The sequence below is a fragment of the Hippocampus zosterae genome, chromosome 14 (assembly GCF_025434085.1).
Source record: "Hippocampus zosterae strain Florida chromosome 14, ASM2543408v3, whole genome shotgun sequence".
NCBI lineage: Eukaryota > Metazoa > Chordata > Actinopteri > Syngnathiformes > Syngnathidae > Hippocampus > Hippocampus zosterae.
In genome coordinates this window covers 1269895-1296442 of record NC_067464.1, presented here as the reverse complement: position 1 = coordinate 1296442, position 26548 = coordinate 1269895, and the positions used below count along the sequence as shown (strand labels likewise).

The following is a 26548-nucleotide window of genomic DNA, read 5'->3' as shown; positions in this document are numbered from 1 at the left end:
TTATCTTCAGACGTCCATTTTGTGTAGCGCTCATCCTGTTCAGGGCCGTGGGCTGGATGGAGCTTATCCGGGCTGACATTGGACAAGGGGTAGCAAACACCCCGGACTGGTCACCAGCCAATCGCAAGCCACATTTAGACAAACCGGTCATTGAAATTCACGCCAAAGGATAATTTAGCGTCTTCATGTGCTTACCACTACCCCACTGTGCTGCTTGGTATTTCAACAAAATCACCACAATGTAATAATTACATAATAATTACATAATAATAATTACAAAAATAATATGCATATAATAATTTTACAGGTGTACCTGATGAGGTGACTTAGCCCCCCCTCCACACACACACACACACACAGATTTGACAAAATCCAGCCTGGGTTGAGTTCACCTCAGGTCTGCTCCTCCTGCCCTTTACGGTGCTTTTGAAATGCGGAAACCTGACACCGTGGCGGTCAGGTGGCATACACAGAATCAGTGGAGCACAAATAAGGGAGTCGTATTAAGTATTAAGTATTAAGTATTAAATCATGAAGGCCGCCCATCCAACTGTGAGTGATGAGTTCCAAAAAATAAAATAAATAAAAGCATTATCTTTCCATTTATGTTGTCATTCAGGCGGCTGGGTCACCGACCAACCTAATCTTCAGCAATGCATTTCATTTCCGATGATTTCTCGACATTGTGACAATGTCTTCTTTAAGGCCTTCCGATTCACTCACAAGCCATATTGCCCTCTCGGCATTATACGTAGCGCGCCGGAACTTGCCCTCCGCTGCTTCTTCTTCACGAGTGACGACGACAAGGCCTTTGTTGACAGCTGCCTTCGCCGTTGTGCGCCGTTGAGCAAAGTAATTAAGAGCACAATCCCTCAACAGCGTGGACGCTCAACTGGAAGCAATCGCTAGCATCGCTAGCATCGCTAGCATCGCTAGCATCGCTAGCTCGCAGTTGACAGAACTAACAACTCTGAAATATGAGACGTTCACTGTTAAGAAGCTGTTGATAAATGCCCCATTTTTGTGTGATAATGACAAAAAAAAGATCACTTGTGTTTTTGGGTGTCAGTGACTGACTGACTGCCTGTGAGTGTAACGTGTGAATAATTGACTGATGTTTCACTGGACACCAGCAACTTAAGACTCAACGTGTATGTGTAATTGATGAGGTGACGACTTGGACGCGGGGGCCGTCTCAAGAAGGCTCCCTTGTGTCACTCGATCACCAATTGTCCAAAAATATTTATCTATCTATTTATTTTACACTTTGATCTGAATTTTGCGCCAATTACAAACTACAGGGTTCCGTTTGATTTCATTGGTTTCTTTAGTGTCAATGGGAAATGGCACCACTGAGGCCAGCGTACATTCAATATGACTTTTGTTGACGTCGCGAAAACTTGAGCGCATTACGTGTTTAATAAATGCTTACTGACTTAAAACCCAGATTGAATCATTGCACTTCCAGCTATATCAACATACGACTCGTCTTTTTTTTTTTTTTGGAGAGCAGCAAAGGAGGCATTTACAGTACTGACAGTTTCATATGTATGTACCGGTAAGCTGACAACAAAAACTTCATTGCATCATCTCAATTCAAAGAGTTGTACCACGTTGAATCAAATTCTAATCCCGTCGAGTGGCGCTGAATCGAATTGTTCCATTGTCAAAATCAAACCGTCCTTGAAAATGAGAAAACAAAGTTGCTCTGGAGCCTTGCTTGTATTTATTGTATGCGTGATGATATTACTGTAAATGCTTTGTGTTGATAGCATGCACCGTTACAATTCTTGTCATATTACTGTTTCATCACTAGACTCTTGTCGAGTTTTTTTTGTGTGTGTGTGTGTGCACGGTGCATGTTGATTGGTCACATGGCAGTTCCAAGTGTCGAGTTCAGCACTCATGCACTATTCATGGTGCCCGTATCACATCTCTCCGAGTCCACTCGTCAAGCTCATTCGTATTACGGATTGCGTTGTGTCAAAAACGTCCAAAATGTTCACTTAGGCTTTATTTTTTTTAATTTATATATATTTTTTTTACTTCATTTCAGGGGAAGACTGAAGTCTTTGAACGGAATCTCCGTGTAGACTAAGCATCACTGCAACGACTGGTAGGTATCATCCATACATTTGATTTATGACTCATAACACATCTCGAAAGATGGTCAATGCGTTTTATTTCATTTTTATTGGTTTACATTCAAGTAATTCAAGAAGTTAAGCGGTAAAGTGCGTATGAATTCATAGTGTCCATTAAGAGTTTGTGTCATTTTTTTTTCTTCTCACAATGCACGTGAAATGTATCCTCTGCGATGATCACATTAACTCATTTGAATAATTAAAAGGCCTTTTCATGGCCAAAGCAGGGTGAGGCAAGCCTATCATGGCATTTATGTGGAACGTGTTTCCAAACTGAGACTCCAATTTGCGGGAAACCTTTGGGTGTCCAAGATTGCCATTATATTGTTGCTTGGTTTTGTAAAATGACTTTGTGGCAATGTTATTGGATGGTGCACAATTTGATTTGCGTGTAAAATGTTTGAGATATAAGTGCTAGACGTTGGCAGGAAACTCGATTCGTCTCACTTGATGTTGTACAAGAGCAGACTTCCAACGGTTTATTGTCTCTCCCAATTGGAAATTTCTGCCAAAGCAAACATGAAAGCAGAGAATTACGGCGTCTGTATTTCAAGCGACCACATCCCATTGGCCGCCAGCCTAATGCTAACGCACAGTGACAAACGCCATCGACAGGCTAACGAATAGCATGAATAGTCACCGGTGTTCTAACCCTTGGAGCGATGGATGTTTCATCGCCAGCAATACAATACAATGCCAACAGGCAATATGACGAGACTCATCGGCATATATTCGTTAGGTATGTTTGGTTGTGTCACTCAATGCCACTTTGAGAATCAGTCTTCTAAAAGATGGAGATTTCTGTGCAAACCAGGTCAAGTGCCGTGTGTTGGAATCATGAAGCGTGCTAAGCACAGAGGACACAAGCAGGACAAGAATGGAGGTATGGAACAACGGGGGAAAAAAAGCTTAACCCCACCTATCCTAGTATACACACATAGCTAGCCAGTAGCTGGCTAGCTAGCTGGACAGACAGACAGGCAGATAGATAGCTAGCTAGCTTGATAGCTAGCTAGCTAGATAGCTAGCTAAATAGATAGATAGATAGATAGATAGATAGATAGATAGATAGATAGATAGATAGATAGATAGATAGATAGATAGATGGATAGATGGATAGATGGATAGATGGATGGATGGATGGATGGATGGATGGATGGATGGATGGATGGATAGCTAGCTAGCTAGCTAGCTAGATAGATAGATAGATAGATAGATAGATAGATAGATAGATAGATAGATAGATAGATAGATAGATAGATAGATAGATAGATAGATAGATAGATAGATAGATAGATAGATAGATAGATAGATAGATAGATAGATAGTCAAAGGCTTTAGAAATCAGAAAGGCAGCTATGAGGCGGGTTAAGGACTAATGGTTCCCCCGCTCCATTTATAGATTTATTTAATATTTGTTTGTTTGTATTAGCAATAACGTTGGACCCGACTCCATGTTGTTTTTTTTGTTTGTTTGTTTAGATGAGCCGGCTATCCTGGAGACGCAGAACCTGGACCGCCAGGCCACATTCATGGGAGGACGCTTCGACCCGGATGCCGTCTCGCTGGCCTCGGTCACCGCCGTCACCACCAACGTGTCCAACAAGAGGTCCTGTTTGTACACGTTTGACCTTCCGAGTTCACACTGACCATTTTTTTTTTGTCCACGTTACTTCCATTTGTTTGTTTGTTTGGAAGCATTTTTTTGACCGAGCTCAATGATACGCAGGTCCAAACCTGATATCAAGATGGAGCCCAGTTCAGGACGGCCTGTGGATTATCAAGTAAGGATAACTTTTGGACTAGACAATATCGTGTTGAAATAATATCTCCTTTTTTGGGGGGGTAACCGATTTTGTTCATTTCAAGACAACCTTCCACTATGCTCCCTTCTTGCCTTTCAGACATTAAATAAACTAATCTCCTTAAATTACAGTTTTTTAAATGAATAATAATTAACAAATGAGTTGCGTGGTTCTTTGCAGGTGAGCGTGAGCGTGATCGAGGCCCGGCAGCTGGTGGGTCTCAACATGGACCCCATGGTGTGCGTGGAGATCGGGGAGGAGAAAAAGTACACATCCATGAAGGAGTCCACCAACTGTCCCTATTACAACGAGGCCAGTTCCCTCATCAGATGAGCTGTTTCGTTGTATTTTTGTATTTCCAAGTAAGCAAATGTAGACTCACAAAATAAATGTGCTAACATTTTGATTCTCATTTTCCAGTATTTCGTCTTTGACTTCCACGTCCCTCCGGATGTGATGTTCGACAAGATTCTGAAGTTGTCTGTAAGTGCATTTTTATCTCTGTTTCACTTTAAAAAAAAAATTGAAAGTGTTTTTGAGAGTTTTTGATGGATTATTTCCGACAGGTCATCCACTCCAAAAACCTCCTTCGAAGTGGAACGCTGGTGGGGACTTTTAAAATGGATGTCGGCACCATCTACTCCCAACCAGGTTATTCAGTGAAGGCCTAATAATTTGCGGAGAGATATTCCTTATATTACACCCATTTTTGTTGACAAGGCGATGACCTGACGACGATGGCGCCGCAACAATATTTTTAGAGCACAAAAGCAAATTTTTCAGTGAACAACGGGGGGCTGAGTTCCCCAAAGAAAATGCGGTTACAGATGTCAATTTTAATCTTATTCTTTCCTATTTCAGACCATCAGTTTTACCACAAATGGGCTCTGTTGTCCGACCCCGACGACATCACAGCCGGATGCAAAGGTTACGTCAAGTGTGACGTGGCTGTGGTGGCCAAAGGGGACACCATCAAGACCCCGCACAAAGCCGGCGAGTCGGACGAGGACGACATTGAGGGGTAAAGTCGCCACATCAACTGCGTATCGGTACGCAGTTCGATGTCCTTTTTCTGTTTTTTTTTTTTCCTGTGGCCAGCAATCTGCTGATCCCGGAGGGGGTCCCGGCGGAGCGCCAGTGGGCCCGCTATTTTCTGAAGGTGTACCGAGCCGAGGGACTGCCCAGGATGAACACCAGCATCATGGCCAACGTCAAGAAGGCTTTCATTGGGGAGAATAAAGACCTGGTGGACCCCTACGTGCAAGTGCAGTTTGCCGGACAGAAGGTACCCGACTTGAGGGTGACTTTAGCTAGCTGTCATATTGCACCAGGCAGGCGGGCGGACATATTCCCATTTGACTGAAAGCCAAAGAAAAAGCCAAGTGTGTTCCCAGGGCAAGACGTCGGTTCAGAAGAGCTGCTACGAGCCCATCTGGAACGAGCAGATCGTCTTCACCGAGATGTTCCCACCGCTGTGCAAACGTATGAAGATCCAAATCCGAGACTCGGACAAGGTGAACGACGTGGCCATCGGGACACACTTCTTGGATTTGAAGAAGATCTCCAACGACGGGGATAAAGGTGATTGCCACCAGATGGCGCTTTGCTATCTCGCGGCCAAGCAGCAATTTTAGAACCTTAATAAGTCTAATTTTAAAACTAACTTCAGCTTGAAACCCAAATGTTGACTTGAAAACCCTACTTTGAAACTCGAACCTTGACTCAAAAAACATCATTTGTATCCCTAACTTGGGCTGGGAACCTTAATTTCAAGCCCTGATAAGAAACCCTAACCTGGACTTGAAACCCTAATTCTGTCTTAAAGCCCTAATTTGAAACACTAACCTTTGCTTGAAACACTTTATCAGACTTGAAACTTGCACAGACTCGAAGCCCCAACCCTGGTTTTCAATCCTCCTTTGAAACGCTAACTTTTCCTTGAAACCCAAATTTCAAAACCTAACCTTTGTTCGAACCCCGAACCCAGACTTGAAGCCCTAACTTGAAAGTCTAACATGAAATCCCTTCTCAGGTGTGAATCCCCAATTTAAAACCCTCATCCTTTGGTTGAAACTTCAATTTCAAACCCTTACTCTGATTTGAAACCCTACCTTTAATCTTAACACTCTGTGTTTTTTTTTTTGACCTTTTGACCTCGTTCCAGGCTTCCTTCCCACGCTGGGTCCCGCCTGGGTCAACATGTACGGCTCCACGCGCACCTACACGCTGATGGACGAGTACCAGGAGCTGAACGAGGGTCTGGGCGAGGGCGTGTCCTTTCGGGCGCGCCTGCTCATCAGCGTGTCGGTGGAGATCCTGGACCCCTCCTCGCCTGACACCTCCAGCTCCACCGAGGTGCAGCTGGAGGGCATCCCCAACATCTCGGAGGTGCGCCGTTTTTTTTTTTTGTGCCTAGCCAAATTTTCAGTTACAAGCAGGCTTCAAATCGAGTGAAGTGGAAGCAATTGAAGTACAGTGACGCCATTTTGTGGCATCTGTAATCACCTTTTGGATGGATTTTCAATGTATTGCATTGGGATGAAATGCGCTCGTTTTGTTTGGCAGAACGCCACGGGGAAGATTGAGGAATTTTTCCTCTTTGGCTCCTTCCTGGAGGCCACCATGATTGACAGGAAGATTGGCGACAAGCCCATCAACTTCGAGGTGACCATAGGTACTGCATCGCTTCATTTCTGCTCATTCTTTTGGTGCATTTTATTTACCCCCCGCCCCACTCTCTTAAATGGTCACTTTCTTCCAAGTGAAAAAATATATATTAATACTGTGCCGCATGAAGTTAAATCAACTCAGCTTTATTCATTGAGTGCTTAAAAAAGAGTTGCACACAAATAAAACATTCAATGAACATAAAACAATTAAAAGCAGTAAAACACAAAGTAAGTTAAAAAAAAAAGTAAAATGCTCTTAATGATAAAAATTTCAAAGCTGCTTTTCAATCCAAAAATATCCCTCTTTGTATTCAATCCGAAAACCATTTGGTAAAATAGAACACATTCCTGCAGTGCCTCCTCCGTGTTGAGGCTTAAAAAAAAAAAAACGAATCACACCAAGTGAATAAAATAAAATGTCCAAATGTTAATGACCAAAGTGTGTCACACCAGACAACTTGTGGATTTGCTCAAACAAATTCAAAGGCATTTATTTGATGTCATTTTGATGAAACACAAAATGTACTTTGGTTAGTCCAATTCTTATACTTCCTGTTCGAAAATTCAATTCTGCCATTTAAAAAAAAAAAAAAAGTGCTTTCCAGCGTGTTCCTGAACGGCCCGCTGCCCCTCCTCAGGTTACTACGGCGACGAGCTGGACGGCGCCAACCAGCCCAAATTGCGAGGGAAGAAGAAGTCCGAGGGCGAGGAAGAAACGGAACTCATCCGCGACTCCAGCGAGGACGAGATGGACGACGACGGCGACCTGGCGTCCGTGGCAGCGACACCGCCAATGAAACCCGCCGTCACCGACCGGTCGGCAGCAATTCGCCATTCGACTACACTGGCACTTAATACCCTCCTCTTTGCTTGAGACCCTAATCTTGGTTTAAAACCTTAATTTGAAATTCCACCCTTGGCTCCAAACCCTAATTTCAAACCCTAACTCATTCATTCATTCATTCATCTTCCGAGCCGCTTGATCCTCACTAGGGTCACGGGGGGTGCTGGAGCCTATCCCAGCTGTCTTCGGGCAGTAGGCGGGGCTCCACCCTGAATCGGTTGCCAGCCAATCGCAGGGCACACAGAAACGAACAACCATTCGCACTCACACTCACACCTCGGGACAATTTAGAGTGTTCAATCAGCCTGCTACGCATGTTTTTGGAATGTGGGAGGAAACCGGAGCACCCGGAGAAAACCCACGCAGGCCCGGGGAGAACGTGCAAACTCCACACAGGGAGGCTGGAGCTGGAATCGAACCCGGTACCTCTGCACTGTGAAGCCCACGTGCTAACCACTGGACTACCGGGCCGCCCTTTTGAAACCCTAACTTCAAAACCCCAATTCCAGCCAGGTTTAGGGTTTCATATCAGGGTTTCAAGACCGCGTTTTCAAGTCAGGGCTAGTGCTTGAAATTAGTGTTTCAAGTCAACGTTCGGATTTCAAGTACAGCTTAGGGCTTGAAATTAGGGTTTCAAATCGAGAATTCCAAGCAAATGTCAAGATAGAATTGACAGCAAGCCCTAAGCTGTACTTGAAATCCTAACGTTGACTTGAAACACTAATTTGAAGCACTAGCCCTGACTTGAAAACACGGTCTTGAAACCCTGATATGAAACCCTAAACCTGGCTATGTAGGCTTGAAACCCTACCATGGACTCAAAACCCTCATTTAAAAGCTTTACCTTTGTACAAAGGCCTACGGTAATTTCAAAGCCTCCCCTCTACTTGCATCGCGGACTTTGTCTTGAAACTCCAACCCTGTCATGACACCCTACCCCTTAACTCTAATGTCGGCTTGAAACCATAGCACACGCGTGAAACCCTGATTTGAATCTTGTCTTGAAACCCTACCATGTGCTTGAAATCGTAAATTTAGACTTGAAAGACAAAACTGAAACCTTAGCCCCGGACTCGGAGCCCTTAATTGAAAAACCCTCGCATTGGCTTGAAACCCTCATTACATTTCAAACCCTACTTTGAAATTTTCTACCTCTCTGCCGCCCTCCAGCAACTACTTCCACTTGCCGTATTTTGAGCGCAAGCCGTGCATTTACATCAAGAGTTGGTGGCAGGACCAGAGGCGGCGCCTGTACAACGCCAACATCATCGACAACATCGCCCACAAACTGGCAAGCGGCGCCGTTTTGCTCCACTCGGCGACCAATCGAAAGAGACGCATTGACTCCCTTTGCGTGTTTGTTTTTTTTCCCACCCCCTCTCGCGCAGGAGGAAGGTCTGAACGACGTGCAAGAGATCATCAAGACGGAGAAGGCCTATCCCGAGCGGAGGCTGAGGGGCGTCCTGGAAGAGCTCAGCCAGAGATGCAGGTACCGACAGAAGCAAAATGATCCCCCCCCCCCCAAAAAAAGTCAATCATAATAACTTGAAAAGAAACTCCGTGAGTTCATTGCAGACTTTTTGTGCGTTCAGTCAGTTTCTGGTGCTGGCAAATACGGACCAGAACCTGTCGGGCAAAACCAAACTGGACAGGGAACGGCTGAAGCTGTGCATGGCCGAAGTGGTACCGGACTTGCAATCCTTTTTCTTGGCTTTCCTTTCCATTTCATTTCATTGACATGCAATTGGATTGAAATGTGACTTGGATTTGGAATCGTTCGCAAATGACATGAGGAGGGACCTCATTTCAAACATCTTGACACCAGTTGACATTTATTGTGAGTTCAAAAGCTCCCCCAAAGGGAAGAGCAGAGCTGAAATTTGCAACCCTGAGCCTCGCAACTATGAGGCAGACATGCTAACCGCTCACTGATCTCGCCCCCCCAAAGCATTTTTAAAAAATGTACTTCTTGAGGAATCAAACCTGCCGTGTGTCACTTTTTTTTAAAACATTTTTTTTTAAATCAGAGTTAACCGCCAATGTTTGCTCTGGCAGGAGTCCGTCGGCCAGCAGGCCAAAGCCATGCGGTCTCAGGTGAAGAGGAGCACGGTGCGAGAGAAGGTCAAGCTGACGCAGCAGTTTCTCCAAAAGCTGCGATTCCTGGCCGATGAAGTAAGACGCGTAATGACGCTCGCGGATCAAAGAAAAAAAATCGACGCGCTTCCATTCGGATGGCAGCGTTTTGTGATATAAATCATTTCAGAAACCTTTTTCCGCCATTTTGGGAACCGATAACCCAGAGATGGCCAACTTAGGGACTGACAATTTTTATTTTTATTTTTTTTCCATCGTCAAGGTGGAACAGTTCCAAACAGCAGGCTTCTGCTACCCCCCGCCCCCCCGCAAACAAAAAGCCTACTAGAACAGCTGTGCTTCATCCGGAGTTAATCAGAGGCCCTCAAAATGGCGGCGGACGTGTGGCAACACACATTTAACAGAGAAAATATCAAAGTAGAGCAAAAAAAAAAAAATAGTCATCCAAGAGTATAGTGCCAAGAATTCACTCTTTGGTCGTGCGAGCGAATGTACGGGAATCGTAACTTGATGCTACGATGCGTGCCGGCAGCCTCAGCACAGCGTTCCAGACGTTTTCATCTGGATGATCAGCAACAGCAAGCGCATCGCGTACGCTCGCGTTCCCTCCAAGGACATCTTATACTCCGGCATGGACGAGGAGCGAGGGAAGGACTGCGGCAAAGTCAAAACCAGCTTCCTGCGGGTGCGCTACACACACACACACACACACACACACACACTTTCCCCCTCCCACTTGTAAAAATCCTTCCATTAGGGGACCAAATGGGCGGGGCATATGCAAAGTGTGTGTGTGGAGGAGTGAGTGCAATAGCACCGAATAACCATGTGGGGGGCTGCTGAGCACCATGTACACACACACAATCAGTAAAAATGGTGACTTGTGGGCTTTTGCAAAAAACTTCACAGGCACATTCAGGGCAGCCCTCTGATGCTTTTTATACGTTATTCTTATGGGGACCTGCTTTTTTGTCCCCATACGGAAAATGGTCCCCAAGACGTGACTGTGTTTCCAATTTTATGTCCCCTCAAAACATGGAAACGAGTGCACACACACACACACACACACCTTCACATGTGCTTCATTCATGAATCACCTTGCATTTTTTTCTTCTTTTTTTTTTTCCTCCTTCAAGATCCCGGGTAAGCGAGGTTTCGGCCCCGCGGGCTGGACGGTGCAGGCCAAGATCGAGATTTACTTGTGGTTGGGTCTGAACCGCCAACGTAAAGACTACCTGTGCGGACTTCCGAATGGATTCGAGGAGAATCGGCTCTCCAAAGGGCCCGGCTTGCCCCTCTCACCGCCCATCAGCCTCACATACATGAGTAAGACACCAACATGTACTTTCGCGACATTTTCTCATGTCGCCACCTTATTTCCAATGCAGTCTTTTTTTTCCCGCTCAAATTCGACAGCTGCCACAATGACAAAATGAGCTTTTTTTTTCCATTTACATCCACGTAGTGGTGCTTGAGAGGTGCTGCAGTTAGCTTGATAGCCAATTGATAGTTCTTTATTAAGAGCGCCTCATTGTCAGCCATGAGTACCTGCACACCATGGAGATAAAGCAAAGGGGCGAGGGGTGAATATTACATCATCGGAAGCGTTTGTGTGCGTGCGTGCGTGCGTGCGTGTGTGTGTGCACAGTGAAGCAAATCTTCCAGCTGAGGGTGCACATGTACCAAGCTCGCGGCCTCTTTGCTGCCGACAGCACCGGACTGTCGGATCCCTTTGCGCGAGTCTTCTTCTCCACGCAAAGCCAAGTCACTGAGGTGAGCGCCGCAAAATGCGACGAAAGTGGGCGACCACAAATTCAGTCATGTGGAAAGTGTCACCAAGCTCTTCGAAGCAGAGAGCTGCTTTTGGGCTGCCAATCCAATTCCCGACGTTGTGGATGTTTGGCACAGGTGCTGCCGGAGACGCTGTGCCCGACGTGGGATCAGCTGCTGCTCTTGGAGAACGTGGAGTTGTTTGGCGAGGCCCGTGAGCTGCGAGACGACCCTCCCATTATCGTCATCGAGCTCTACGATCAAGACACCGTGGTGAGGCTTGTTCTTTTTTTTTTTTTTTTTCGTCTTTTCAAAAAAACGTCTCTCGCCCAGAAGGCACATTTACAGACTCTTCATTAGGGACACCTGTAAGATTTGATGGAATCGGTGACAAGGGGATTCTTTTGTTGTTGGTTTGATTTTTTTGCGAGTGGTGCGGAGCTTCAACAGAAGCGCTGTTTTGAATCATTTATAAAATATTTTTTCGTTCACTTTCAGCAGGGCATTTTCATTTTGCCTTTTGTTTTATTTTTTTATTTTATTTTAATTTAATGTCTTTCAATCGGTATTTATTTTTATTTTGAATTCTATTTGGATATTTTTAGCAAATATTTATTTCTATTTTGTTTTTGAGTTATTTAAAATATGTATTGTATCATTTGTCTGCTCTGCTTTAATTTGATTTTAATTATTTAATGTGATTTTCTTTGAAAAAAATAAAGTGAAAAGCAAAACCAAAAAAAATAGAAAATCTAAATAAAATGAAAGATAAATATTATATAATATAATATTTATTTTTAAATATAAATATAAATATAAATAAAAAAATATTTCACAATAACAAAGTAATGGAAAGGAAAAACTATAATCAAACCAAAAATAAAGAAACTAGACAATTTTTGTGATGAATAACATTATTCTGATCAGATGCGCAGGTCTAACTAATCAAGTGTCGCGTCATTAACATGCAGCACCTTTATCTGTTCAACTTTTTAGATGGTGTCGCGACGATGTCACTGTTTCCCGTTCTTTAGTATCGGCATCACTGTAGCCTAGCATTAGCATTTTGCTGACTGCCGCTTGTTGTACCTTTTCTTTCCGACAATAACGCGATTGTTTCGGACGACCTTCTTCCCGGATAAGTAGAGTGTGAGACGTCTGGATGTCGTGCCGTTGAATTCAATCTGCAGTTTGCCAAAAGGCATGCGAGAGGAATAAGAAGCACACCAAGTGGCAAAAGAGTCCTCCACCCACTTGTTCCTGTTGCATTCCTTTGAGAGGGAATTTGGTGATGTTGACGTTGACCAAGAGACTCCTTATAACCACTAACTGCAAGAGAGAAGGCATCACACACATTTCGGCAAAACGATATTTTGGCAGCAGTTTCACTGTTTTGCAGTTCATTGGTTATTTTTTTGAACCTGCTCCCCCCCCCCCCCCCCCACTTTGTGTTTTTTATTACATTGTGATGAAACATGCGCATCTCCAGCCATGTTTCATCAGCGCCTCGTCACGGCATTTTCCTCTTAGCTTAAAAACCCTTAAAAATGGTGGCTTCAAACCAAAAGTGCTGACCTCTTGACCCTTTACCGACCTGGCTTTTGGTGGGTCTTCTCATGCTAAACTTGTCGACCAAATGTTACGAATCTGGCTTTGGGGACTGAATTTTAAATCGGTTTTGTTGTGAGTTATTGAACAAATGGAGAGTTACAGCGTCGCCATTTTCGGGCGTGCCGACTTGAGACTTATTTTTTCCCCCAAAAAATATGACTATTAAAGTCTTTTACCGGTTCTGTCAGGGTAAAGCGGACTTCATGGGGAGAACTTTTGCCAAGCCGGTGGTGAAGATGGCCGAGGAGCACTATGGACCTCCGCGCTTCCCCCCTCCGCTTGAATACTACCAGATTTACCGAGGGAACGGCATGGCCGGAGAGATGCTGGCTGCCTTTGAGCTGCTGCAGGTCAGACGGGAACTGCTGGTACCCCAAAATCAGCTTTTTTATTCAGAGAAAATTTGAGTCGGATTTTGTTAAAAACAATATATTTGTTTTATACGCAGTATATTGTACAAGTCACTTTAGAATGAAAACAAAATCTTTTGACATAATGATAACTATCACAAAAACACAAGATGAAAAAATACTATCACCAAAGTATTTTTTCATGTTTTTTTTAAACTTCTTTTTCAAACACATTCTTGTCATTAAATCTAAAAAAAAAATATTCCCGTCCCCTAATTGCAAATCATAATATTATTTATTTTGAAGAAAGATACTGTATTGGCATTTGTATTGCAGCATGTCTGCCATGCTTCAAATTTGACCTTTCCGAAGATTGGTTGGCTTGCGGCTCGGCAAATTTCAATTTGTGAAAAAAATGATGAATGTTTTTGCAAAGGGATTGGTCTGAAACTTTCTCTTGTTATTCTTTTGCAAATTGTCAGATTGGCCCGAATGGCAAAGCTGACCTTCCGCCCATCGACGGTCCCGCAGATATGGACCGTGGCCCACTGCTTCCCGTTCCGATGGGAATCAGACCTGTTCTCAGCAAGTACAGAATTGAGGTAATAAGTCAGTGTACGCATTTGCTGGGGGGAGGGGTTCATTCGAACTTACTCGCCCTTAATTGCATTTAAAACAATTTTGTACTCTTTGTAACCGGCCACATGATGACGCCAAATCTCTATTTCTTAAGTTTAGTGTGATATGAGATAATGAGTTTGAAATCTACTTTGACTTGCAAGTTTAATTCGTTTTGTGACCGAGTTTGTAACTCAGATCACTCATCTCCCGTGTTAAATTTCACAAAGCACGACTGCGCCTGCACTTGTGCCGCTTGGTCACCCACCACGTGAACTGATGCCAAATATGAAACAGTGCAAGAATAAAGCTGGAAATGAAAGTGAAGGAGTTCACACGTGAGGTCAATTTTTTTTTGCTTGCAACACAAAGCAATAGCTCGTAACTCGAAAAACTCCAAAAAGAAAAAAAAAAAACAAGTTAGGGGAAAAAGTCAAGGTACCGATTTGTAAGCAATTGTAAATATTTTTGATTGGGGGCAAGGTTGGCTGACCGTCTCCCTCACATCAGTGACCGCATTACTGTCTCCAGGTCCTATTCTGGGGTCTGAGGGATCTGAAGAGGGTCAACCTGGCTCAGGTGGACCGGCCCCGCGTGGATGTGGAATGCGCCGGGAAGGGCGTTCAGTCAGTCCTCATTCCCAACTACAAGAAGAACCCCAATTTCAGCACGCTCGTCAAGTGCTTTGAAGTGGTATGCCCTTGGTCTGAAACGTTCTAAAAGAGACCTGACGAAAGATTACAAGAAGGGGAGTCGTAAATCTAAGTAGAATTTTTGAGATTAACATTGAAATGTCAAGTGAAGAAAGTCATAAATCTTAAGTCATTCCCTTTGAAATGATTAATAATAATAATAATAATTATTCTATAATTAATAATTAATTTTAATTAAATTAAATAATTAAAATTAATTATTAATTAATAATAATTAATTTATTCTATTGAAATTGTCAAGAGAATAGTCCAAAATCTACTTTAAATATCGTGAGAGAATAAATGAATTGAAATGTCAATAAAGTCATAAATCCACATTAAGAGCTGAAGAGCGCGATGATGTAACGCTAAAAGAATAAAGCCACAATTCTGTATTTATCAGTCACAATTGTCCGAAAGCCACTTTGACGAGAACAGCCACCGGGCGACATTAAAAAAAGTGAACTTGCGTTGTGTCATTTTGCCAATATTTGGTCAGAACGAAGTCGAGTGTTGAGAACAAGTCATTTCAAGTCAATTCCAAAATAATAATAATAAGAATAACGTATAAAAAGCATCAGAGTGCCTGTGAAGTTTTTAGCAAAAGCCCACAAGTCACCATTTTTACTGATTGTGTGCGTGTACAGGATGCTCAGCAGCCCCCCACATGGTTATTTGGTGCAATTGCACTCACTCCTCCACACACACACTTTGCATATGCCCCGCCCATTTGGTCCCCTAATGGAAGGATTTTTACAAGACCCCTATTATTATAATATTAGGTCAGAACGAAGTCGAGTGTTGAGAACAAGTCATAAACTAATGTAGGAACTCCAAAATAACATCATAAATCAAGCTACAAGCGACAAACACATGAAACAATGAGACTAATTTGAAGGGTGTTAATATGGATAATAACATAAAACAGTCTAGGAATGTATGATGAAGCATGATATCGATCATATTGCACATTGCAATCCTCGGTTTTGCTTCTGTCAGGATTTGCCGGAGAACGAGCTGCTTCACCCGCCTCTCAACATTCGCGTGGTGGACTGCAGGGCGTTCGGCCGCTACACCCTGGTGGGCTCCAATGCCGTCACCAGCCTCAGGAAGTTCATCTACAGGCCCTCCGACAAGCAGGCCAACAACTGGTCCAACGCAGGTACGATTGGAGCCAGCCAGCCAGAAGGCGCCGGAAACATCGACGCATGGAATTGCGGCCATTCCCCGGACAAGTCATACTGTGCGGTCAACTGTTGCTAGGCAGATTTCATAGTCCTGCTTCATAATTGCCCCAGAGACCAATTGAATATTAGCACCAGTCATGCCTGCTTGGCCGTTTGCGGCAACGATGCGGGAACGAAACGAGTCAGGGAGTTTCGGTTTTTCACATTTCGTATCAATACAGCAGCTCTATATTAAATTGAAAATCTTTGTCTTACAGAGGAAATCGTCGTCGTCAACATGGAACCTGAGCCCAATTTTAGGAAGGTGGACACAGTGGTCAAATTAGATTCGGTAAAATGTTCACCCTTTTTTTGTGGAAAAAAAAGAGACAGTAAATCGACATCTTAAAGTCTTAATTCTCTAAGAATAATGTTGAAATATTTAGAGTATAGTCACAAATCGGGACTGTAAATTTGTCGCAATTATTTAGAAAATAACTGACTTGTCAAGAGAATGAATAATAATAATAATAATAATACATTTTATATATAAGCGCCTTTTAAGACACCCAAAAGTCATATTCTGAGAATAAAGTTGAGACTCCACAAGAATAACCAATCAATCATTGTCAGAAAGTCATCCGTGTCAGAGAATAAAGTTGAAATATTACAAGTAAACACCGATAAGTAGTCAGTGGGTGAAAAGTTGCAATTTTACAAAAATAGACAGACAGTGGGAGGTCAGTGTGGAAAAAAAAATCGTAATTTGCTGAAAATAGCAGTGAAATGTTGAGGAGGAAAAAATGCATTTAAACATGATCGTCTGTGAGAGTAAAGTTCAAAGGTCATGAATCGACATGAAATAGTCATTTTTGGACAGCAGCGTTCAAAAGGCTGAAGTCATAAGCCTGCGTTAAAAAGTCGCAGTTTTCCGAGGATAGCCATCGATCGGTCTTAAACAGTCTCAAACTTTTGTGAGAATACCGTTGCAATATTGTCAGAATGAAGTCATAATTCATTGCGAAGAATGTTGAAAAGATTTAAGCAGTGTTCAAAAGTCATCATTTTCCACGAACAAAAGGAAAATGAATAGAAATGATTCTGAGAACAGAGTCGTCCATCACACGTCACTCTAATATAATTTTGAATCATGTTTTTTTTTTTTTTGTAGTCCTCTGATGCCGTGGTGAAGGTTGAGGTGGGTCAAGGGCTGCCATGACTTTACGCTTTGTGCGTGAAATATGTCGAATGCACCGTTCAACGAACGCATTCTCCGTACTAAAGGACCACGACAAGGATGCGAAAGGGAGGAAGAAGAAGAGGAAGAAGGGCGACGAGATGGAAGACGACGGCCTGGATGAGAGCATGCTCGACTGGTGGTCCAAATATTTTGCCTCCATTGAGACCCTGACAGAGGTACCGGTGTTATTTCCTGTTGATGATTTATCATTTGTCACACCGCAGTGCCATTTCTGCCACTTAATTCAATCCTCCATCTTCTTAGGCGCTAAAGGGTCAAGAGGGGGTGCTGTCGGATTCAGAAGACAAAGAAGATGTAGATCTGGCAGATGGTGGAGGTACAAAGAAAGAAAAAAAATATATATTATACATATATATATAATTTCTTAAAATTATATTTATTTATGTATTTATATTTTTTTATATTTGTTTTTTTCAAGAGTAAAGTTTGAAAGACTACAGTTATGAGGAAATAATTCAGATTAATGCAAAAAAATGTTTAAAAATATTATTTTTGTGGAATAAAGGAAAGGAAAATAACGATAAATTCTGATCACCAAGATGTAAAATGAACATGGAAAAAGTTACGAGACTAAAGCCGAGTGAGTCTCCTAACTTCGTAGGTGTCGTCGGACTGCATGGTCGATGTTGTCTCACTAACTTTGCCTTCCTTGTTTCAGTAGCGAGCCTTTGCATCGGTGTGTCGAGACGCTGACATGAATCCAAAACTCACGCATGTGGGCTAACTTTTGTTGGCGCCCTTAACCCGCAACCATATGCCGCCATGAAAGTTGTCTGTTAGCAACATTTTGACTGCTTCGTTTTGGGGAATCTAGTTGAACCTTCAATATCCGACACAAACATGATTTTAGGGGTCCTGCAAAAAAAAAATGTGGGTAAATTTCATCACACCAATTTGTTTCTGCAGGAGATTCCGGGCTGAGCATGAAAACATGAGCTTGCTTTTATCTGCGTTTAAAACAAGTTTCAGCTCATGCAGTGTTTTGAAAGACCGCAAAGATATTTTGCATATCTTTCACCGTTTATGCAAGAGATGCGCCACTGCAGTACACAACGGTGTCGTCAACATCATGACAGAGTCGCGCATTTGCCACATTTTGACCAAGATTATTCACATAAATGTGGACCTAGCACGGAACCCTGCGGCACACCCTTGGGAACCGATATGACATCGGAGCATACTCCATCGTATCTAATGTACATGACACACGTGACATGAGCTTTTCCGATTGACCCAAAATCGGGTGGACAAAAAAAAGTTTCAATTGACGCACGCGGGAAATCAAACGGGAAGCCGGTCATTTTGTTTTGAAGCAGCCATTTTGGGTGAATTACAGGACTCGATATACTCCTAATCTGAAACTGTAGACAGTTGGGCAACACTAAACGGTGATGTTTTTTTGTTTTTTGTTTTTACTGATTATTTTGTGGATTTCCCTTGAAAAAAAAACACGATCTTGACTTTGGAGGAACTTAGGTACACGGGATAAACGGAGTGGATAAATGGCTTAATCAAGTCTGCTTGTTTCTGCTCATTGGACAATCGCTGACAACTTTCATGTTGGAATTCATGTCTCGAGTGCTGTGCTCCTTTTTTTTTTTACCTCCCCCTACCCTTCGTCTTGCTTTCTCTTCCTCCTCCTCATCATCATCATCATCGCGGCTAACTCAGACATCAAACCTGATGACTCTCCCGTGAAAGGCGGCAGGAGGAGCAAAGGGAAGAAGGACAAGAAGAAGGCCACCGTCGACCCGGCCGAAAAGAAAAAGGCGAAGCTGGACGAGCTCAAAGTAGGCACCGTCAACGTGTCATTGAACACACCTCCGTCTGATTCCGTCTGATTTTTTTTTTCAAATTTCATTGTCTCACAAAAGGTGTATCCCAAAGAGCTGGAGAGTGACTTTGATAACTTTGAGGACTGGCTGCACAGTTTCAACCTCTTCAGGGGAAAAGGCGGCGACGACGACGACCAGAACGGTTCGGACGAGGACAGGATTGTTGGGAAATTCAAAGTAAGATGATCTCCACGAGGATAACGGTGTTAATTAAAAAAAAAAAAAAAGGATGTCAATTTTTTCTCTTGGATAACGGACGGATATGACGGGAATCAAGTGCTCAGAATAATGTGGGAAAAGTCGCATCGTGTCTTTGATAAATATCAAATGAACACGTCTGTGATGATGAGAATAAATTTGCAAAAGAATTAGTAATCAAGGTGAAAAAGGTCCAACATTCGCAGAGGAAAAAGTTTCAGACACCAAAACCCCACAAGTGTTCCCAAAGTTGTGTTTGTTGATACAAATGATTATTATTAATTTTTGCATTTTTTAAAAATTGAAAAAAATATATATATATATTTGGGCGGCCCGGTAGTCCAGTGGTTAGCACGTCGGCTTCACAGTGCAGAGGTACCGGGTTCGATTCCAGCTCCGGCCTCCCTGTGTGGAGTTTGCATGTTCTCCCCGGGCTTGTGTGGGTTTTCTCCGGGTGCTCCGGTTTCCTCCCACATTCCAAAAACATGCATGGCAGGCTGATTGGACGCTCTAAATTGTCCCTAGGTGTGAGTGCGAGTGTGAATGGTTGTTCGTTTCTGTGTGCCCTGCGATTGGCTGGCAACCGATTCAGGGTGTCCCCCGCCTACTGCCCGGAGACAGCTGGGATAGGCTCCAGCACCCCCCGCGACCCTAGTGAGGATCAAGCGGTTAGGAAGATGAATGAATGAATGAATGAATGAATGAATGAATGAATGAATGAATGAATGAATGAATGAATGAATTTTTTAAAAATGTGATTATAGGGCTCACTGTGCATGTACAAAGTGTCCGACGAGCTGCCCAGAGACTTCGACTCCAACATGGGAATGTTCCAGAACATCCCGCACAACGATCCCATCATCGTCCTGGTGCGGGTTTACATCATCAGGGTGAGTCCAGCATCCGCCGGATTGATAATCAGAATCATTGCTCGGCCTCGCGCGGTGAGATCGTGCCTAGCATGTCTGTCTCACGCTTCTGAGGTTCAGGGTTTGAATCTTACCCGCGCGATCAAGATAAAATCACTCTGTGGTGACAGGCAACCGATCTCCACCCAGCGGACATCAACGGCAAAGCCGATCCGTACGTTGTCATCAAGCTTGGAAAGAATGAAGTGAAGGATAAGGAGAACTACATCTCCAAGCAACTCAATCCGCTTTTCGGAAAGTATGGACAAAAGCTGACTTTCCGACTTGGGAAAAAAACATCGTTGTTGTATCGCTCACTCCCCCCCCCCCATCCTGCAGGTCCTTTGACATCGAGGCCACGTTCCCCATGGACTCCACCCTCACCGTGTCCATCTACGACTGGGACCTGGTGGGCACCGACGACCTGATCGGCGAGACCAAGCTGGACCTGGAGAACCGCTTCTACAGCAAGCACAGGGCCACCTGCGGCATCACCGCTAGCTATGCCACGTGAGCTAATGCTAGCCTCGATGCGCTTGTTTACAAATGTGGTGCAAGGCAGACAGCTTCTGAAACGCCACCGATTCATTCAATTCTTATTATATTTTGTTAAATCATCCCTCTGGCCGTGGCACAGATATGAAGTGCAGGGTGGAGGGTTCTGCCCAAAATACCCAAACTTAGTCTACCTGCCCCTGCGTAGATTTACTCCGTGCCAGATTTGAACTCATTCATTCATTCATTCATCTTCCGTACCGCTTGATCCTCACTAGGGTCGCAGGGGGTGCTGGAGCCCATCCCAGCCGTCTCCGGGCAGTAGGCGGGGGACACCCTGAATCGGTTGCCAGGCAATCGCAGGGCACACATAGACGAACAACCATTCGCACTCACACTCACACCTCGGGACAATTTAGAGCGTCCACTCAGCCTGCCACGCATGTTTTTGGAATGTGGGAGGAAACCGGAGCACCCGGAGAAAACCCACGCAGGCCCGGGGAGAACATGCAAACTCCACACAGGGAGGCCGGAGCTGGAATCGAACCCGGTACCTCTGCAATGTGAAGCCCACGTGCTAACCACTGGACTACCGGGCCGCCCCCAGATTTGAACTGTCCAACCTTTTATATTTGTGCTCCGTAGCCACGGTTACAACATCTGGAGGGACCCCATGAAGCCCACACAGATCCTGGCCAAGCTATGCAAGGACGGCAAACTGGACGGTCCTCACTACGGGCCGGGCGGGCGGGTGAAAGTGGAGAACCGCGTCTTTATGGCGTCCACTGAGATCGAGGATGAGAACGGTAACGCCTCCTCTTTTTTTTTGCCGCATTTGTCCATGGAGGGAAATGCTGAAGGAAAACGTCATTGCGGTCAGGCCTGAAGAAGCAGACCAATGAGCACCTGGCGCTGACCGTACTCAGGCACTGGGAGGAAATCCCGGGGGCGGGCTGCAAATTGGTGCCGGAACATGTGGAGACCAGGCCGCTTCTGCACCCGGACAAACCGGGAATTGAACAAGTCAACGATCAGTCATTTCACTTTTTTGATGATTTGTCATTGGCTTTGGCCGATCGATTCATTTTCTGGTCAATTTGTATCTTCAGGGCAGAATTGAGATGTGGGTGGACATGTTTCCAAAGGACATGACGGCACCTGGTCCTGCCCTGGATATTTCACCCCGCAAACCAAAGAAGTACACAACAAACACATTGAGACTTCTTTTGGAGTTACATTGTCAAAAAGAGAGTTGCATTATTTGAGCTGAAATTGACTTCTAACGAGTACAAAAATAAGGGTTGGTCACCGCACCGATTCAAGTCATTTGGCTTCCTCTTCAGGTTTGAGCTGCGGGTGATCATTTGGAACACAGATGAAGTGGTCCTGGAGGACGACGACATTTTCACCGGAGAGAAATCCAGCGACATATTCGTCAGAGGGTAAAATTACCAACTTTTTGTTCCAAATGAGCCACCTTGTTCTTTGGTATGTTTGTTTGTTTGTTTTGTGGGGGGGCGGGGGGGGTCGGATTTAGTTCTCTCCAAAGGCGGCACAGTGGACGGCTGGTTAGCATGTACAGAGGTACCCGGTTTCGAATCCGGGCTCCGGCCTTCATGTGTGGATTTTGCATGTTCTTTCCATGCCTGCGTGGGTTTTCTCCGGGTATTCTATTTCCTCCCGCATTTCAAAAACATGCATGCTAGGTGAATGGAACACTCGAAATTGTCCCAAGGTGTGAGTTTGAGCACAGATGGTTGTTTGTCTACGATTAGCCGGCTACCAGATTAGGGTGTACCCCGCGTACTACCCGAAGAAAGCTGGGATAGACTTCAGCACCCTCGTGAGGATGAGGAGGATAAGCGGTTCGGATAATGGCTAGTTGCCCTTTTCTCTCGTTCCAGCTGGCTCAAGGGGCAGCAGGAGGACAAGCAGGACACGGACGTCCACTACCACTCCATCACCGGCGAGGGCAACTTCAACTGGCGCTTCATCTACCCCTTTGACTACCTGATGGCCGAGGAGAAGATCGTCATCTCCAAGAAGGAGTCCATGTTCGCCTGGGACGAAACCGAGTACAAGATCCCGGCCCGCCTCAACCTGCAAGTGTGGGACGCCGACCACTTCTCTGCCGACGACTTCCTCGGTAATCACTCGACCGACTTCTTGTACGCCGAAGCTTTTTCTGCGGCGTCAATCCCCACAACACGTGAACGTGCCAAACAGGTGCGATCGAGCTCGACTTGAACCGTTTCCCGCGCGGCGCAAAGACGGCCAAGCAGTGCGCCATCGAGATGGTGACCAACGAGGCCGACGTGCCCACCGTGTCCATCTTCAAGCAGAAGAGAATCAAAGGATGGTGGCCTTTCGTGGCCCGCAACGAGGAGGACGAGTTTGAACTCACGGTAGGTTCACCGCCGCTCCGGCTCATCAAGTTCTTGAATCGCATCATCTGAGTCTATGGGATGTCCAGTGAGTGCCCTGACTCGAATCCTCATGTTTTCTACTGTGGCATGAACGAAATCACGCCAGGATTTCTGTTGAGTCCGCCGACTGGCATATCCGGTGATGCGTGATCGGATTCATCTGAATCATTTGAATCAATCACCCGATTCAACCGAAGCTTCGTTGAGTTGAAGCATCCGAGTTTGCAATTTTTTTTGTCTTTTCTTTTTAGTCCGCAAACAAGAATCTGAGTCAATGCATCGTCGAACTCTGTGCTTCCCACGAACCCGTGAACCATGTTTGTGTTTGTCATTCCAGGGCAAAGTGGAGGCGGAGCTTCACCTTCTGACGGGTGAGGAGGCGGAGAAAAGCCCGGCCGGCGAAGGACGCAACGAGCCTGAGCCTCTGGAGAAACCAAAGTATGAAGGAATTTCTCTTTTCCGTCACCAAACAACCTTTGTGGCGTCTGGTCGGGTCTCACTGAACAGCACAGGTTGCAAACTCTGGTCCTCGAGGGCTACTAACGTACATGTTGGAGATGTTGCCCTCCTTCAACACACCTGATTCAAATGATGAGAATCTGCCATCAAACCTACAAGACCATAATGAGTCTGATTTTCAGATAATATAGAAGAGAAAAAAAAGATTAGATAAGAAAACCTTTAGCAGTCCATCGCCTTAACCTCTCGGCCACCTCGTCTTAGTAAGTATCATAAAGTATCGATATGATACCGTACATTACGTAATGATGGCAGGGTGGTGTTCGACTAAAGGGTGAGCCTGACGGTAAATATCGACGAGGATGGGATTCGAACCCATGCGTGCAGAGCACAATGGATTAGCAGTCCATCGCCTTAACCTCTCGGCCACCTCATCTCAGTATCAAACTGTATCAATATGATACCGTACGTTGCGTAATGACGGCAGGGTGGTGCGCGACAAAAGGATGATCCTGATGGTAAATATCGACGAGGATGGGATTCGAACCCATGCGCGCAGAGCACAATGGATTAGCAGTCCATCGCCTTAACCTCTCGGCCACCTCGTCTTAGTAAGTATCATAAAGTATCGATATGATACCGTACATTACGTAATGATGGCAGGGTGGTGCGCGACAAAAGGATGATCCTGACGGTAAATATCGACAAGGATGGGTTTTGAACCCACGCGTGCAGAGCACAATGGATTAGCAGTCCATCGCCTTAACCTCTCGGCCACCTCGTCTTAGTAAGTATCATAAAGTATCGATATGATACCGTACATTACGTAATGATGGCAGGGTGGTGCGCGACAAAAGGATGATCCTGACGGTAAATATCGACGAGGATGGGATTCGAACCCATGCGCGCAGAGCACAATGGATTAGCAGTCCATCACCTTAACCTCTCGGCCACCTCGTCTTAGTAAGTATCATAAAGTATCGATATGATACCGTACATTACGTAATGATGGCAGGGTGGTGTCCAACAAAAGGGTGAGCCTGACGGTAAATATCGACGAGGATGGGATTCGAACCCATGCGTGCAGAGCACAATGGATTAGCAGTCCATCGCCTTAACCTCTCGGCCACCTCGTCTCAGTATCAAACTGTATCAATATGATACCGTACATTACGTAATGATGGCAGGGGGATGCGCGACAAAAGGGTGATCCTGACAGTAAATATCGACGAGGATGGGATTTGAACCCATGCGTGCAGAGCACAATGGATTAGCAGTCCATCGCCTTAACCTCTCGGCCACCTCGTCTTGGTATAGCAGTGTATCGATATGATACCGTACATTACGTAATGATGGCGGTGTACGACAAAAGGGTGTTCCTGACAGTAAACATCGACGAGGATGGGATTCGAACCCATGCGTGCAGAGCACAATGGATTAGCAGTCCACCACCTTAACCTCTCGGCCACCTCGTCTTCGTAAATGTTATAAAGTATCGATATGATACCGTAAATTACGTAATGATGGCAGGGTGGTGCGCGACGAAAGGGTGAGCCTGACAGTGAATATCGACGAGGATGGGATTCGAACCCATGCGTGCAGAGCACAATGGATTAGCAGTCCATCGCCTTAACCTCTCGGCCACCCCGTCTTGGTATCTTACTGTATCGATATGATACCGCACGTTACATAATGATGACAGGGTGGTGTCCGAAAAAAGGGTGAATCTGACAGTAAATATCGACGAGGATGGGATTCGAACCCATGCGTGCAGAGCACAATGGATTAGCAGTCCATCGCCTTAACCTCTCAGCCACCTCATCTCAGTATCACACTGTATCAATATGATACCGTACGTTACGTAATGATGGCAGGGTGATGCGCGACAAAAGGGTGATCCTGACAGTAAATATCGACGAGGATGGGATTTGAACCCATGCGTGCAGAGCACAATGGATTAGCAGTCCATCGCCTTAACCTCTCGGCCACCTCATCTCAGTATCAAACTGTATCAATATGATACCGTACATTACGTAATGATGGCAGGGTGGTGTCCGACAGAAGGGTGAGCCTGACGGTAAATATCAACAAGGATGGGATTCGAACCCATGCGTGCAGAGCACAATGGATTAGCAGTCCATCGCCTTAACCTCTCGGCCACCCCGTCTTGGTATCTTACTGTATCGATATGATACCGCACGTTACATAATGATGACAGGGTGGTGTCCGAAAAAAGGGTGAATCTGACAGTAAATATCGACGAGGATGGGATTCGAACCCATGCGTGCAGAGCACAATGGATTAGCAGTCCATCCCCTTAACCTCTCGGCCACCTCGTCTCAGTATTAAATTGTATCAATATGATACCGTACGTTACGTAATGATGGCAGGGTTTTGCTTGGCAAAAGGATGACCCTGAAGCTAAATATGCCGCGTTACATGGTCAAGAAAATGCTGGGAGCATGACAACTTCAAGAAAAAAAAATAAGGTTCTGCCGGTTTTCACTTGCGATGTCATGTTATTTACTGTACAAAAGATTATATGACAACTTCAAGATCACCTCTCAGACACCTTGTCTTCTCTGATAGTAGGATATTTGACTCATATACAATATAATGCAAGCCGTAAATGCGTACCTTTAGTCCGATGCACTGTGACAAAGGCTGCTCAACCTCGGCCTTCGTGTCTCCCCAGCCGACCGGACATCGCCCTCCTCTGGTTCCTGATCCCCCTAAAGGCGGCCAAGCACCTCATATGCGACCAGTACCGCTGGCTCACCATCAAGATTGTCTGTGCTCTGCTTGTTCTGGCCATCTTGGCGCTCTTCCTCTACAACATGCCCGGTTACATGGTGAAGAAAATGTTAGGAGCTTGACTTCATTATTATTCTAACTGTTGTTGGGTTTTGTTCTTTTATGAATAGTTTTTTTTTCTCAGCGCACAAATCGCATTTGTGACATGACTAGCTGTAGACATTTTGACAAGACTTCCATTGGTTTTTCATGCGGTGTTCCGTCATGTCGTGCACCATTCGAGTGTTTGCCTTGGGTCCAAAAATTCATATTTAATTGCTTCAACTGAGTTTTTTCTCATGTTGTTTGTAAGGGATGGAATCGAGCCGGACTGCATATTGTACCATATTTAACATTTGTGGATAAATGACAGCTTAAATCCATATTTATTGTCGTCGCTCCCTGCTATC

The 26548-nt window shown here is 44.8% G+C and overlaps 1 protein-coding gene and 12 non-coding genes across 13 annotated transcripts; 1 reads left to right on the top strand and 12 right to left on the bottom strand.

Moving 5' to 3' along the window:
• The first annotated feature begins 1977 nt into the window (after positions 1 to 1977).
• LOC127615344 (otoferlin-like) lies at positions 1978 to 26521 on the top strand. Its single transcript, XM_052087069.1, has 42 exons — positions 1978 to 2120; positions 2965 to 3027; positions 3627 to 3753; positions 3874 to 3928; positions 4130 to 4261; positions 4370 to 4432; positions 4516 to 4600; positions 4811 to 4970; positions 5048 to 5234; positions 5344 to 5530; positions 6114 to 6337; positions 6515 to 6623; positions 7257 to 7434; positions 8633 to 8753; positions 8851 to 8951; positions 9055 to 9145; positions 9518 to 9634; positions 10089 to 10241; positions 10693 to 10882; positions 11205 to 11329; positions 11465 to 11599; positions 13126 to 13287; positions 13770 to 13889; positions 14437 to 14598; positions 15597 to 15759; positions 16042 to 16115; positions 16935 to 16961; positions 17048 to 17179; positions 17268 to 17340; positions 18696 to 18814; positions 18899 to 19036; positions 19822 to 19947; positions 20097 to 20224; positions 20305 to 20475; positions 21106 to 21266; positions 21341 to 21483; positions 21570 to 21658; positions 21804 to 21902; positions 22365 to 22606; positions 22687 to 22865; positions 23224 to 23324; positions 26041 to 26521. Exons 2-42 carry the CDS (start codon positions 2982 to 2984, stop codon positions 26219 to 26221), a joined length of 5376 nt encoding a protein of 1791 aa, XP_051943029.1. The 5' UTR covers positions 1978 to 2120; positions 2965 to 2981; the 3' UTR covers positions 26222 to 26521.
• trnas-gcu (transfer RNA serine (anticodon GCU)) lies at positions 23700 to 23781 on the bottom strand. Its single transcript has one exon. It is a non-coding gene; the product is annotated as a tRNA-Ser (tRNA).
• trnas-gcu (transfer RNA serine (anticodon GCU)) lies at positions 23872 to 23953 on the bottom strand. The gene has a single exon. It is a non-coding gene; the product is annotated as a tRNA-Ser (tRNA).
• Positions 24048 to 24129, bottom strand: trnas-gcu (transfer RNA serine (anticodon GCU)). Its single transcript has one exon. It is a non-coding gene; the product is annotated as a tRNA-Ser (tRNA).
• Positions 24224 to 24305, bottom strand: trnas-gcu (transfer RNA serine (anticodon GCU)). The gene has a single exon. It is a non-coding gene; the product is annotated as a tRNA-Ser (tRNA).
• On the bottom strand, positions 24400 to 24481 carry trnas-gcu (transfer RNA serine (anticodon GCU)). The gene has a single exon. It is a non-coding gene; the product is annotated as a tRNA-Ser (tRNA).
• trnas-gcu (transfer RNA serine (anticodon GCU)) lies at positions 24572 to 24653 on the bottom strand. Its single transcript has one exon. It is a non-coding gene; the product is annotated as a tRNA-Ser (tRNA).
• trnas-gcu (transfer RNA serine (anticodon GCU)) lies at positions 24739 to 24820 on the bottom strand. The gene has a single exon. It is a non-coding gene; the product is annotated as a tRNA-Ser (tRNA).
• Positions 24915 to 24996, bottom strand: trnas-gcu (transfer RNA serine (anticodon GCU)). The gene has a single exon. It is a non-coding gene; the product is annotated as a tRNA-Ser (tRNA).
• Positions 25087 to 25168, bottom strand: trnas-gcu (transfer RNA serine (anticodon GCU)). The gene has a single exon. It is a non-coding gene; the product is annotated as a tRNA-Ser (tRNA).
• Positions 25259 to 25340, bottom strand: trnas-gcu (transfer RNA serine (anticodon GCU)). Its single transcript has one exon. It is a non-coding gene; the product is annotated as a tRNA-Ser (tRNA).
• On the bottom strand, positions 25431 to 25512 carry trnas-gcu (transfer RNA serine (anticodon GCU)). Its single transcript has one exon. It is a non-coding gene; the product is annotated as a tRNA-Ser (tRNA).
• On the bottom strand, positions 25603 to 25684 carry trnas-gcu (transfer RNA serine (anticodon GCU)). Its single transcript has one exon. It is a non-coding gene; the product is annotated as a tRNA-Ser (tRNA).
• Positions 26522 to 26548: the final 27 nt, after the last annotated feature.